This window comes from Schizosaccharomyces japonicus (assembly GCF_000149845.2).
Source record: "Schizosaccharomyces japonicus yFS275 unplaced genomic scaffold supercont5.3, whole genome shotgun sequence".
Classification (NCBI taxonomy): Eukaryota; Fungi; Ascomycota; class Schizosaccharomycetes; order Schizosaccharomycetales; family Schizosaccharomycetaceae; genus Schizosaccharomyces; species Schizosaccharomyces japonicus.
Window position 1 is genome coordinate 1030716 of NW_011627862.1, and position 13419 is coordinate 1044134.

General features: G+C 45.0%; 9 protein-coding genes across 9 annotated transcripts; 5 read left to right on the forward strand and 4 right to left on the reverse strand.

Moving 5' to 3' along the window:
- Positions 1-419: 419 nt before the first annotated feature.
- Positions 420-2443, reverse strand: SJAG_01134 (Cdc48-Npl4-Ufd1 complex component Npl4; the record flags this gene model as incomplete). The annotated part of the gene is made up of 4 exons (XM_002172351.2): positions 2299-2443; positions 2173-2253; positions 608-2119; positions 420-536 (listed from the first exon to the last, which is right to left on the reverse strand). The coding sequence occupies exons 1-4, from the start codon at positions 2299-2301 to the stop codon at positions 420-422; spliced, it is 1713 nt and encodes a 570-aa protein (XP_002172387.2). The 5' UTR covers positions 2302-2443.
- SJAG_01135 (autophagy associated protein) lies at positions 2375-3980 on the forward strand. Its single transcript, XM_002172352.2, has one exon. It carries the CDS (start codon positions 2528-2530, stop codon positions 3671-3673), a length of 1146 nt encoding a protein of 381 aa, XP_002172388.1. The 5' UTR covers positions 2375-2527; the 3' UTR covers positions 3674-3980.
- Positions 3916-6358, forward strand: SJAG_01136 (serine protease). The gene has a single exon (XM_002172353.2). It carries the CDS (start codon positions 4187-4189, stop codon positions 6218-6220), a length of 2034 nt encoding a protein of 677 aa, XP_002172389.1. The 5' UTR covers positions 3916-4186; the 3' UTR covers positions 6221-6358.
- SJAG_01137 (histidinol dehydrogenase His2) lies at positions 6292-7897 on the forward strand. Its single transcript, XM_002172354.2, has one exon. The coding sequence runs from the start codon at positions 6410-6412 to the stop codon at positions 7733-7735; it is 1326 nt and encodes a 441-aa protein (XP_002172390.1). The 5' UTR covers positions 6292-6409; the 3' UTR covers positions 7736-7897.
- On the forward strand, positions 7885-8677 carry SJAG_01138 (meiotic recombination protein Rec15; the record flags this gene model as incomplete). The annotated part of the gene is made up of 2 exons (XM_002172355.2): positions 7885-8207; positions 8292-8677. Exons 1-2 carry the CDS (start codon positions 8006-8008, stop codon positions 8675-8677), a joined length of 588 nt encoding a protein of 195 aa, XP_002172391.1. The 5' UTR covers positions 7885-8005.
- Positions 8678-9319: 642 nt separating this feature from the next.
- Positions 9320-10703, reverse strand: SJAG_01139 (phosphopantothenate-cysteine ligase). The gene has a single exon (XM_002172356.2). The coding sequence runs from the start codon at positions 10484-10486 to the stop codon at positions 9506-9508; it is 981 nt and encodes a 326-aa protein (XP_002172392.1). The 5' UTR covers positions 10487-10703; the 3' UTR covers positions 9320-9505.
- Positions 10704-10766: 63 nt separating this feature from the next.
- On the forward strand, positions 10767-11120 carry SJAG_01140 (hypothetical protein; the record flags this gene model as incomplete). Its single annotated transcript, XM_002172357.1, has 2 exons — positions 10767-10951; positions 11024-11120. The coding sequence occupies 2 exons, from the start codon at positions 10767-10769 to the stop codon at positions 11118-11120; spliced, it is 282 nt and encodes a 93-aa protein (XP_002172393.1).
- A 272-nt stretch (positions 11121-11392) lies between these two features.
- Positions 11393-12208, reverse strand: SJAG_01141 (ubiquinol cytochrome-c reductase assembly protein Cbp3; the record flags this gene model as incomplete). Its single annotated transcript, XM_002172358.1, has 1 exon — positions 11393-12208. The coding sequence occupies one exon, from the start codon at positions 12206-12208 to the stop codon at positions 11393-11395; it is 816 nt and encodes a 271-aa protein (XP_002172394.1).
- Positions 12209-12458: 250 nt separating this feature from the next.
- Positions 12459-13265, reverse strand: SJAG_01142 (TIP41-like type 2a phosphatase regulator Tip41; the record flags this gene model as incomplete). The annotated part of the gene is made up of 1 exon (XM_002172359.1): positions 12459-13265. One exon carries the CDS (start codon positions 13263-13265, stop codon positions 12459-12461), a length of 807 nt encoding a protein of 268 aa, XP_002172395.1.
- Between the last annotated feature and the right edge of the window lie 154 nt (positions 13266-13419).

Sequence of the window (13419 nt, forward strand, 5' to 3'; positions counted from 1 at the left end):
GAAAACAACGGCAATAAAACAGAGAAAATACTACGAGCTGATGGGCGCGAATTCACAGAAACCGCCAATAATGATGCTGTAGTGTAAGTGTTTGGTCGTGAGTTACTGCCCAAATCGCTAAACCCGAGTGGTATCACGTTGGGTGGTGTCCGGGGGTTCCGGTAAAACTTTAGAGTATAGTTTGTGCGAAAAAGAGGCTTGAAAAGCGGCAAAGAAATGTGCTGTGCAAGCACGTTGTATAAGCGATAAACAGAGGCATTGTTGAGGCAGATGGATCGAATCCGTAATAGGTGCCAATTAGTTCGAGTTTTAGTAATTAAACTAACTGCCGACGTGAGGCGAAAAAGGCACAGATCCGTCATTGCCCAAGAGCAATTTCGTAGACCTCTAAGTCATAAACCCCTCTAAGTATGGACCACTTACAGGCTACTTTGAAGGATGGCTAGGAGCGTTTGCCAATTGGGCCGTGCATTCAATTCAGCCGAATGTTCATGGGATGGATCACTGGCAAATGATGCGAGGACTCTCATATCAGTCTAAGTTTGTTAGTAATGTTATGCAATTGAAATTGTGCTCCCTTTGTGTGATTAGTGTTGTGTGTACTTACATCGTCAAGAATGCCCATTTGTTGAATATGCAGAAGCACATCGAAATTAGAAAGGCTACCATTGTCCAAGGCAGATGGCTCAAACAGTTTGGCCAGTTGACGAAGTCGGAATGTTTCGTCACCGGCATCGAAGTTGGCAGCCAGAGGCGAAACTGTTGATTTGAACATCGGGCGTGGATTCTCTGGAAATCCATGAGTCAAAGTAACAAGTAGGAAACTGACAGGGAACGCGGGCTTCGCGTTCACTGATACCGCCTTTCCATATTCGTTTACCTCACTGTACATCACATCTGGCACATAACGTCCTGGTTCTTCCAAACAAACCATCATACGGTCTGGATCCACGGTTGGCTTAATCAAGTCCGCTTGCAGTAAAGCAACAGCAGTGTTAGAAACTTGATACGCCATCACTTCAATTTCGCCTTTCTCGTTGCCCGAAAGAACACAAGTAACAAACTTAGAGCCAAAGTGTCCGCTTTTGCTCCATTTGCTGGGATTAGGCGTCTGACTCTGGAAGTACGCCGAGTTGTATGTCTCGAGTGAGGATAAGAAGTAGGAGCCAGCATGGCGCTTACAAAGCACAGTTCCCTTGCCCGAACCATCGTCCACAAGGTCTGTAAAAATGATACCAACTCGCCGGAGACCACAAGCGGCAGCAAGTTTATCCACTTCGGCCTCGCGGTCCCAAGGGTTTTGGAGTGTAACGCCGTCCGATTCCGAAACCTGAGCAGGGTCGATGATCAGCTCCACGACAGCTTTGATTCCAAGAAGCACATTCTCATATTTTTGGTAGCGTCCATACATGTAGCCAATGCGTTGTTGTCCTGTTTGACGCCAGGAATCCAGGAAGGAGTTTATGACTTGAGAGGAGGAAAACTCAACATGGTCAACCATACGAAACGACTGCTGTGTCAGCGTGATAGCTGAAGGTTGACATTTTGTGCAAACACCAGCGGGCCATGGAAGATGCCCGGATGGACAATGCTTTTTTACACGGTAATCAGGTTCCTCAAGGGGATGGATAAAGGACTGACTACTGTTCAACTTATTCGTAGTAGCATTCAGCTTTCGCAAATAGGCGTGAAAAGAAAGATGTTTGATTTTTTGCTCCTCGAGGTATTTAGGATCGTATGCTTCTAGAGGAGAACAGTAATCGCACATGCCCTTGTCTCCGTGATGACAAAATACACTGCGGGGACGTTGAATAAGACCTCTTTCTTTTTCTAATTCGTTATCAACATCATCCTGTTGAACTTGAGTAGGAGCTGATGTGTTGTTTTGTGAAATAGTATCTTTCCGCTCAACATTCTTGGTTTCAATCTTGGCAGTGGACGGAGCAGCAGCTTGTACGACGTCCTCATCTACCGTAACTGAATACATATCTCCGTGTTTAAAGCCTGCATCACCAACGGTCTTTCCTTCGAATGATGTACAGGGAACCTTCTCCTTAGATGGTTGTTTGGACAAATAAATCGCCTTAACTGGCACTGAGTTTCCAAAAAACTCTTGGATCTAAGGAATGGAGCGTTAGCAATTGCAATTGGCCCTGTTTAGAGCTGATTTACCTTCTCAATTACGCGTTTCACCGAATCAGAGGGTTCAACAGATACACGAAATAGACCGCGTTTTGAACTGAATCGTAAAATCTTTTATATAAATACTTAGTAAATGCTAGTGGAAAACAAACGTACCATAATAGTATACTCGTAATCTGTTTTTGACAACTTTTCTATATCAGATGCTTGTCTGTAGTACGGCACTGACTCTTGAGATTTTGGTGGCAGGGAGGTAGTACTGGCATCCTCCTTACCAAAGACTGTCCTATAGTTTGTCAACTTTATCGCTTATACGTGCAGAAATTCGATTTTAGGATGCTCCATTAGCATCTTCATTGCATTTTCCATCAATTACTTGGTTTGTATGGTCTTCATTTGCCGTGTTGCTGATCCTCAATTTGAGAAGCCTCTTTCGGGCGGCAATGTTTATATCTCCTACTTGATCCTTACAAAGACAGAATTGCATACTGGGCAGGAAAATGAGTTACATGCTCGCCGGCGGTTTCGCGACTTTACCTTGCTGCACGAGCTTTTGCGTCGCGAATATCCATTGCATTTCATTCCTCCAATTCCACGAAAACACGGTGTAAAACAGATTACTGGTGATGCTTTCTCACCGGATTTCATTCCGCGCCGACTAAGTTCTCTCCAACGTTTCCTTGACAGATGCTTGGAACATCCTGTTTTAAAAAGCAGTCTTCATTTATATCAATTTCTTGAAGTCAGTGACTGGCAACACTACTATGAAAATGCATGCCTGCAAATCAACAACAATGCCGAGTCAGGTTTTCGAACACCCAGCATTACTGGCAACAATAATGGCAGTGGGATATTCCATCTTGTTTCATCCCGGAAAGCGGTGTCACTACCTCCAATGCTTTTACGTGAACGCGAGCTTTGTAAGAGTATGGAGAACGATTTAAGGCAGTGTGAGCACTTAGCGACTCAGTACTTATCTCGTCTACAGGTTACGACTCAACAGGACTGGACAATGCCAGACAAATACACACCATCATTACTCGCAGATGTGCAAAAACTACTTGCCTCTCTTCAACAACCAAACATGATTCTGTGCAAAGATTGGAAACAAAAATCCTTAACAACTATACAAGACATAATTGATTGCTTTGATGTTCTAAAACCGATGCTCGCCTTGCGAGAGCAAAAACAAACGCACATTGAACGACTGCAACGACAACACGCTCATCATGACACTTCGGGTGCCAATGGAAATGCATTAACCAAAAATAAAGAAGCCAGTGGTACCTTTCGTTGGACTGGTTGGGTTACTCGGAAATCAAACACGGTAAAAGGTGAAGAGGCTGCAATTCATGAGGAAAACATTGACAACCTACTTCAGAATCTTGCGAATTATGATTCCCTTTTGCTTCAAGAAATATCGTTTGTTCACGCCCGTCTTTCCCGAGAACTTTGTCAAATGCTACATGATATATGTTCAATGCATATTCGTTTCTATAAGAGTTTCTTGAAACGGCTAAATCGCCGTTGACTACGTTAATCGTACTTTTAATTTCATGAATCTTCCTCAGAACTATTTACCTTTGTGGTTCTAACTCTGGAAATGGCTTATTAACATTACTTCATTCATTCTCATCCAGCCTTTTATGCTCCGTTTTTTTTTTAATTTCTACCTTTTACTAAAGTTAATCTTTTTATTTATTTCATGTTGTTATTTACATTCATCTACATTTCTTAATATACTATTTTATCTTGTCTTGGCATGGCATGTATTACTTCGTTATCAAGGCTTGCTAAAAAAGGGAGTTACTGATTGGAACATGTAATGATAACGGCTCAATATTTCGTTCATACCGACCGTCGTACTATTATCGTAATCAAACATATTTGCAAACCTCATTCGCGCCTTACTTAGGTTGTATCGTTTGATGTACCAGCCAAGTTGCTGATACCTTATTACTGATATAAACCTTCATTATTCGCATTACAACTCAACGATTATCCGCTGTGCTTTTTGTAAGCTTAGGATATCGTTTTAGTCCAAATGCTTTGTTTCATATATCTAACCTACTTATTCACGACCATCCGTGCAATGACCGCTGATTTATGTTTTCAACCTCAAGACATGCTGGAAACGCCTCGGCGAAGTGCCATATCTGTTAACAGTTATGGTACTCTTGCATTATTCACTGAATCTGTTTATAATTTCACCGAACACAAGTTCAACAATGGTCTTTTCTTAATAAACACATCTGAGCCAGAAGCTGTCTCTCCATTAGTTTTGGGAAAGAGTGCAAAGTCTCCGCAGTGGCTCGACGAGTCTAGTTTTATCTACATAAAGGATGATGATTCAGATGTTTCTTCGTTAGTTCTTTACGATGTCGAAAGCCTCTTGGAGAATACAATTTATACACATTACGCCCCTATATATGACCTGAAAATTACTACGCAAGACAGCACTGTCCGTGTTGTGTTCAGCGGTCTTTCTGAGAAACCGAAAAAAAATCCGCCCAAGGTCCATGAATATGAATCTATATTTGCTCGTCATTGGGACCATTGGATAACGTCGGAAAAAAACACAATCTTTTCTTTAGACTTCAACAGAACATCCAGTCGCTCTTGGCTGCTCCCATTGTCTGATGATGCTAAGAATTTACTTCTCGGAACGAGTTTAGAGAGTCCTATGGAACCATTTAATGAAGCAACTGACTATTCATCTTCGTTTGAAAATCTCGTTTTTGTTGCTAAAGATCCTGACCTTAATCCCGCTCTTAATTCAAGAACCATTGTCTACTTGTTCAATTATGCAGCATCTACTTTGACAGCATTGAGTGAAACACAAGGAGCATGCAGCAGTCCGGTTATATCTCATGACAATACTATAATCGCCTGGTTGGAAATGAAAACCGCGAAATACGAAAGTGATCGCAACAGAATTGCTATCTATGATCTAACCACGGGAAAAAGAAAAATAATTGCGGACGACTGGGATCGGTCTCCCAGTAATATTTTTATTGGAAGAAACGGCGATGATATAATCCTTTACGCGATTGCAGATGACGAAGGCCGTCAACGTTTATTCTCCGTGAATCCTTCCACTGAAGCGGTAACACAATTGACGAAGGAGCACAGCGTAATTGCAGCTTCATATGCAAATGAGCGTCTCTGGCTGTCACGCGCATCCTTTAAAAAACCCACATACTTTACGGTTGCTGACTTGCAAGGCAACGAAAGCATCCTCTATGATAACAGGGTAGGTCTCGACAATTTAGGTGTGGAGGAACTTTGGATCTCGCGCGGTTCGTATCGTGTTCATTCATGGGTTGTCAAACCATCTAATTTCGATGCTCACCGTAAGTATCCCTTGGCTGTTTTCATTCACGGAGGACCGCAGGGGTCGTGGCTCGATGGATGGTCTTATCGTTGGAATGCTGCTGTCTTTGCTGAGGCTGGATTCGTCGTACTGGCTATCAATCCTACAGGCTCAACAGGTTATGGTCAAGCTTTCACGGATGCTATTCAAGGAAACTGGGGCGGTGCCCCCTATAAAGATATCGAAGCCACTGTTGTCTATGCGGCCAAGTCTCTTGGTTACATTGACGAAGACAAAATTGTCGCACTAGGTGCCTCATATGGCGGTTACATGATTAATTGGATTCAAGGACAACCGTTAGCAAAGAAGCTTAAGGCAGTCGTCTGTCACGATGGTGTCTTCAGTACGCTTAACACTTTTTACACAACCGACGAAATCTACTTTTCTACTCATGATTTTCTTGGAACGCCCTGGGAGGCGAGAGAAGTGTATGAACGATGGAATCCTGCTAATCTTGTAGACAAGTGGTCCGTGCCAGAATTAATCATTCACAGTTCGAAAGACTATCGGCTGCCGGAGTCAGAAGGCTTGGCAGCTTTTAATGCTCTTCAATATAAACAGATTCCTAGCAAGCTTGTCATCTTTGAAGATGAAAACCATTGGGTTCTTTCTCCAGAGAACGGGCTCAAATGGCACCAAAACGTTTTAAGTTGGATAAAACGTTATACGAAACACCCATACACCTTTATGAAGCAGAAAGAGTGATACTAATGCTATTTTATGTTGTAATTTTCTTAATAATTGCTTAACGCGGCAAAGCCGCGGCGTTTACCCGACTTTAGATGGAAAAAGTGATGGCATAATGTGTACAGTCTGCGAAGCACTTTCCTCCTACCAAGAGCACATTACATTCTTTTAGGGCATACCTTATTCCCTGTAACTTCCGCCATTGTTATGGATCAAGCTGATTTCTTTTCTGTGCCTACGTATGTGGGATCTACACTGAGCGCTGAGGAGCGCTCGGCCCTGTTGGCTCGTCCCATCAAGAATACCGAAAATATTCGCAAACTCGTTACTCCCATAATTGACGACGTTAAAGCTCGCGGTGATGCTGCTCTTATTGATTTTGCCAAGCGTTTCGAAAAAGCCGACTTAAAGCAAGCCGTTTTGAAGGCTCCTTTTCCTAGACATCTTATGAATATTTCCGAGCAAACAAAGCGTGACATTGATACCGCTTATAACAACATCCACGCCTTCCACAAAGCACAATTGAGACCTTCTATTTCGGTAGAGACAATGAAGGGCGTCGTTTGTCAACGTGTCTCTCGTCCCATCGAACGTGTTGGGCTTTACGTTCCCGGCGGTACTGCCGTTCTTCCTTCCACAGCTTTGATGCTGGGTGTTCCTGCCAAGGTTGCTGGCTGTCCTCACATTGTGTTTTCGACGCCTGTTCGTAAAGACGGCACTGTTGCTCCTGAAATTGTGTACATCGCCAACAAACTCGGTGCTGAGGCCATCGTGTTGGCTGGTGGTGCCCAGGCTATCGCTGCCATGGCTTACGGTACTCAATCGCTTGTTAAGGTTCATAAAATTTTTGGTCCTGGTAACCAATTCGTCACGGCTGCTAAGATGCACGTTCAAAACGACTACAGTGCTTTAGTCGCTATTGACTTGCCTGCTGGTCCCTCTGAGGTTCTTGTGATTGCCGATGAGAGTTGTGTGCCTGAACACGTTGCTCTTGACTTGCTGTCTCAAGCCGAGCACGGTTTAGACAGTCAAATCGTTCTTCTGGCTGTTAACCTTTCTCCTGCCAAGTTCGCTGAACTGGAACGTCAAATCCACGAACACACCGTCCGCCTCTCTCGTTCCACCATCATTCAAAAGGTTTTGACTCAATCCGCCATCATTCGCCTGAACACTGTTGAAGAGGCATTTGAATGGTCCAACTTGTATGGTCCCGAGCATCTTGTTCTCCACCTCGTCAACGCCGCCTCCTACATCCCCAAGATCCAAAACGCTGGTAGCGTTTTCGTTGGTCCTTGGTCTCCTGTCAGCATGGGTGACTATGCTTCCGGTACGAATCATACTCTCCCCACTTACGGTTATGCCAATGCCTACTCTGGCGTAAACACTGACAGCTTCCTGAAATACATCACTACACAGGAGTTGACTCGCAAGGGCATCGAGCTTCTTGGTCCCACTGTCGTTCGCTTGGCACACTTGGAGGGATTGACTGCCCATGCTGACTCTGTGCAAGTCCGTCTCCGCACCAAGCTTTAAATATTCACAGTCCATGCATCCGTACACCAAGTCTCTGTGAAGGCAATTTTGTGAATCTTGTAGACATTCTTGTAGCTAATTTGTTATCGTTTTTCCACCATTTCAACAACTTCTTTCCCCCTTCGACAATTTCTACGCGTCGCGTCCCAGACGTACAATAAGCTTTTCAATGATGTCATAGAATGCGACGCGACAATATATAAGAACGAAGAGCCGCCCTTCCTTGTCCCTTTCACGTAGAAAGCATATTGTAAAACAAACATAGAAATTATGAGTTATTCCGTTTCAGCTGCTCAATTATGGTCACGGAAACTGGCGTTGCAAGCAGAGGACATCTCCCGTATTCACAAAGATCAAATTACCGGTGTGCTCCAGACGCTTCAGACCATTCAGTCTCACCAGCAACAGAGTGATGAATTTCTACAATCCTGGAAACAGGATCAACAACAGAAGGATCAAACGACACAGAGCTGTATGAAACAAAACAAACCGTTCAAACCCCGTTGAATTGCCGGAACATTCTTTTCACAACGGACACTAACCCGCGTAATTATAGTGATGAACGATATTAAGACACTGAATGAACAAGTATCGAAGCTAGTCAACCAGCAAGAAGAAAACATACAGAAGCTGAACGGGCTGGAACGCGTAATTAAAGAATTACAGTCAGAGGTTCGTGATACCTCTGTTCGTCAAGCGCTTGAAACCCAAAAATCACTCTTACAAGCCATGGATAATCAAACGAAAACCCTCGCGAAAAGAATACCACGGGCTTCGACACCCAAACCCGCACCCTCCTCCAATTATCTTAACCGGTCCCCAACAAGAAAGACGGCAACACGAACAGCAGACGCAAGCCAACGTACATCGAGACAGCGCGTTCGATCTACGACAAAACGACGGATGATCGCCATTGATTTCCTTGACGATGATAATTATTAAAATTAAAACAGAACTACAAATCAACCTGAAAGCAACTGTTAGTAACAATGATCTGCCAAAGCAAAATGCTCAGGAATTGAGATGGAAACAAAACCTGCCGAGACAAAATCAACAAGCCGGAATGAACCGACAGGACTCGGTCACGTCGAGAAAATGAAAATTACCCCGAAACAACCAGGTCCTGCCAGGAACATCTTCAGTGACATTCGTTTTATCCATCGTGGAGCAATATAACTCTCAGACGGCACTTCCTATATAAACGTTCGAATCGTGTCATCATAGTATCCAACCAAGATGACTTGTCCCGACAAATGATTCCATCCCCACTGAAGAGCACCAAATATCCTTACCCTTTCACCAAAAGCCTGCCTGCCGCACTGTCACATCCCCATCGCCATGGATAAGAACGAACAGAGCGCCAAGCAGTTGGCCAGTTTTGTCGAGGACCAGCGCTACATTTATACCATTTCACAAGCGAGGCATCAGGAGAAAAAAAAAGCAAGTCACCGTACCCGAAGATAACATCAACAAGCACACCGTGGTACACTGAAATCTGCAGCGCCGCGCCAAACGGCCGAATTGGCCGACAAGAATTAGCAGATGTACCGACAATGTCAGTTCAATGGATTCTGGATTCGTCAAGGCGCGCGTGTACAAAAAATAACAAAATGGACATTCAAACCGTGAATGAATAGCTGGGAAATGCAATTGTGCGTCTATATTCATTACTACAGTTGACAGTTCAATTGCTCGAATCTGTATTTACAAAAAAAAGAGCGGAATTTCATTTCATCGTTAAGGAGCAAATCCTCATTATGCATTTCTTGCTTAGTGCTGAAGACGAGCTGTGTGCATGTCCATGGCGCGACGAACAATGTACTGCTCGATTTCAACACCGCGTTTGAGCTCTTCATCCGATAAGGTAACCCATTCCACCGCATCCAATGTTACAAACGCGACGGTACGCTTGCGAGTGTGCAGTAAATTAGCGACAACAAGTTGATGAGAATAGCGAAGGAGTGCAGCTCTCGCCTTTTTTATGAGAAGACTTTCGTCAGTCTCGAGCTTGAAGGAAATAATGCTCGCTTGAGGTGCCCAGATGTCAACTAAGTGACGAAGGAATTTCGGAACTGGCTTCATGGAGATTTCAAGAGAGTCTTCACCGCTTTGGATTTTATGCTCACTCATTTTGTCGGGGGGCAGATGAAAGTCACTCACTGCTGCCGCGAGGTAGAAAAGTGCACGGCCGTCAAGCTTGCTCATACAGCATGCAATGGAACGCAAGTACCAAACGTACTCGTCTAGGGTCACAAACGGTACACACAAAAGCTGGTTGTTACTTTGGACCACGTCCATCTCATTCAGTGTACTAGTCACTCGTTCACTGAACTCAGACTTCATAATCCAGCGATGGCCCGCATCGCCCAAGGAGGACGACGAGTCTTTCTCAAACAATTCTGTCCACGGCTTCTCGAGTCGACGAGTGTACGGCAACAAACTAAAGGTACGGTGCAAGAAAATGACCGAGTAACCAAGCTGGCAAAACTGCTCCGCAGACACGGCACCTCGAGAACCGGCGCTAAAGTTATCGATGAAGCGCACCGTGTTCCGTTCAAGAGGTACCATCGTTCCGCCACTCGTAACCAAAACAACGCGCCGCTTTTCATCCTGTTTCGCCAAAAAGTCCGTTACTCGTTGAACCACGGCATCCAACGAGGCAGGAGCAGGGTGATCAACAAAAAACTGCTTAGCATGGTCCTCTTTGATGGATTGCTCGATCGCGGCAGCGTCTGTTTGCAGCGTGCTCATGTTTGTGAGTGTTCAGCAAAAAGAGGTGATGAGCAGCGTCTAAACCTCAAACAACGTTCACTGCCGCGGCTACCCAACAAGGGCAAGAAAGTCTCATAGATGAAGCGAGCGCCTGGTGGTGAGCACGAAGCGTATCAGTAACGGCTCGTGCTGTCGCAGCCGAAGCGGTGTGGGTTCTGATGACATCGCATGGGGTGGGGACCCTGGTGAAAAGACCCACTTGCTCACGAATACACGTACGTAAACAAACGCAATTTGACGCATATTCTTTCCATTCTCTATGTCGGCAACAAGAAGCGGCTCTCAAGAAGAAGTCTCGGTTCGTGAAGGGTACCAGCGGGTGCTCAAAGACGCCTGTCGGGAAGAAATTGAGGCATTTGCCCGATGTGCAACTGGAAGGACACTTAGTATTGTCTGGAAATGCCGACAGGAGAATGAACGCATGAAGAGTTGTCTGCAAGCATTGTACGTATATTTTGTGAGGAGAAGCTCGTGTTTTGTTGCAATTGAAAATTGAGTTAACACTTTTTTGACCAGTACGGACAAAGTCTCCGAATGGGAGTATCGATCTCAGCTGCAAGCTCAGGAGCAAAAAGAATTGAAAAAGCAATTGCAAGAACAAAAGGAACAGTGATTTCCCAGTCAACCAGTTACAAGAATAATGAACGACATGATACGAAGTTTGAGAATGCTTACAATTGAGCTACAAACGAATGAAAAAAAACTTACGACGCATTCTAATGATTTACATCGGCGTGAAAAATAAAGTTCATAAACAGTCTGTGTATGGATGACTATGAATATTAGACTCCAAGAGACGTCTGCGTTTTCATTCATTAAAGGGCTCATTGGAATACACGAAGCAAACACACAATTGGCCTTGTTGAGCAGAGGAAACCCGTTTCCCTATGCATTTTCAGGGTGCACGGCATTTTCCAACGAGTTGATAGGGATAAACAGTTGAGGCGTCTCATTCATTAGGACTGAATCCGAAAGATTGCTTAGGTGTGTTACGTTTGCACGTATATATGCCACAATGAGAGCAAGCAGGCGCATGTCTACTTCCTCAGACGAGCGGAATAAGTTTCGCCAGACAGCGGCAGCCATCTCAGCATCACCGCTTAAGAAGCTTTGATCGTACGCATACACGGCGCCCGATCGCTGCTGGTTAAAGTCTCTTAAGTACGTTTGAACCATACGGTTACTGTGTATTTCGAAGTCAAGACTCATGCGCCGCTCCATGTCTTCAAAAAACACGTCAGCGAGTGCCTGCGAGAACGCTGATGCCTGGTCCTTTGGGAAGCATCGGATACGAGTTGTGAGAAGCCAAATATGCAATTGTGCCACCTGGAACCATGACTGAAACGACATAGACAGTCCACATTCTTTATACCACCAGCACGATTGTGTTGTGAGAGAGGATGGCGAGTAGTCGCATTGTTGTATCACTTGACGGTAAAACCGATGAACAGCAGCAACCATGTCGATGGCACGCAACGTCGATCTCGGCAAGAACCGACTGGCCCATCGTGAAAAACGTTCGCGAAGTGGTGCCTTTTCAGACTGAAAGCCATTGATGCTGCTTTCGATACTTTGAGAGTTGCTGGTATTTGCACCTTCTGAAATAAATCGGCTCTGTGGTAATGCTAGCCTAAATACTGCCGGGCGATAGATCCAGCGAAGGGATAAAAGTTTTGAACTTCGTCTTTGCAGTGAGGACATGATTAGTGTGCTATGTATTTGCGAACAAAGCGAATTCGTTGTTGGTAGCTTTGTTCACGTCGCCCAAAGGCTCGACATCATCGTCACTTGCGCAAGCCTAAGAAAGTGAAATGCAAATACTGCGGGGGCGGGGCAGGTATATAAACATTGCGGGGAAGTAAGAGCTTAAAAAAGATCATCACGTGCATCCACACAAAAGTTGTTGGAAGGGTTGCTTTGCTACCCCTGTCGCATGCTTTATTCCCCCGCATTATGCGATTCGGCTAACTTCATGCACCACCTGGGGAAGCACACTGCTCAGCCAAACAGCGTCATCAAGCTGGCTGCCGATGTCCATGCCAGCAGGAATTCGTGAAAGGACATCGCTGTACGCTCCTTCCTTCTTGCGGTAGTCCCGAATCACGACGTTGGAAGTGAGATTAACGTAGACACGTGTTTCGTTGATTCGCACCTCCACATTATCGAGTCGAACCATGCAACGTGCAAGAAGCAGCAAATGACCATTGACAACACGCACACGGACGTCATACACCGACTTTCCATTGTCAGCCAGTTCATCCTCATACAGAAGTGTTTCACCGTACCACAGGTTTTCGCCTGCTTGGAGAATCTCCTGAATCGGGATAGCCACTGGTTCGTCGGCAGGCGACGATGGAATAGATGGATTGAGCAGTTTTAAGTCTTCTTCTGCAGACTGAACGGTTCCCTGGTACTCACTGTAGTACGTCCAATCGTATGGCTTCAGCATCTTCATGTCTTCATGCTTGTGTTCACGCGTTTGCTTCCATTCCCGTGCAAACGAGACCTGCCGTAGCTCACTAGGTTCCTTAAGCTGTACAAGACGGAGCGCGTCGAGGGCCGTAAACTCAATACTCCATGCTCCTTGTTTCCAACTCAGTCCAAGCACATTGTCTTTGAACGTCATTTCTGGTGCGGGAAACCCAAAGTCCTTGGGGAATCTGTCCACGTCCCTCGACTTCATGATCGGTCCCTGACGGACATACACGTCCCAGTCGTTCACGCGATAGTGTTCTTCCTTCTCGTTTTTGTCACTCATTACGCTTAACCAAGCGTCAAGGAACGACGGAGTTTAAGCATTGAAGTAGTGATCTACAAAATCGCGCATGTTGCAGATCATGAAGGGGGATTTACCGAGCCGGCTCCAAACATGCAGATCTCCCACATCTACCACCACTATCCCATGGATCTGC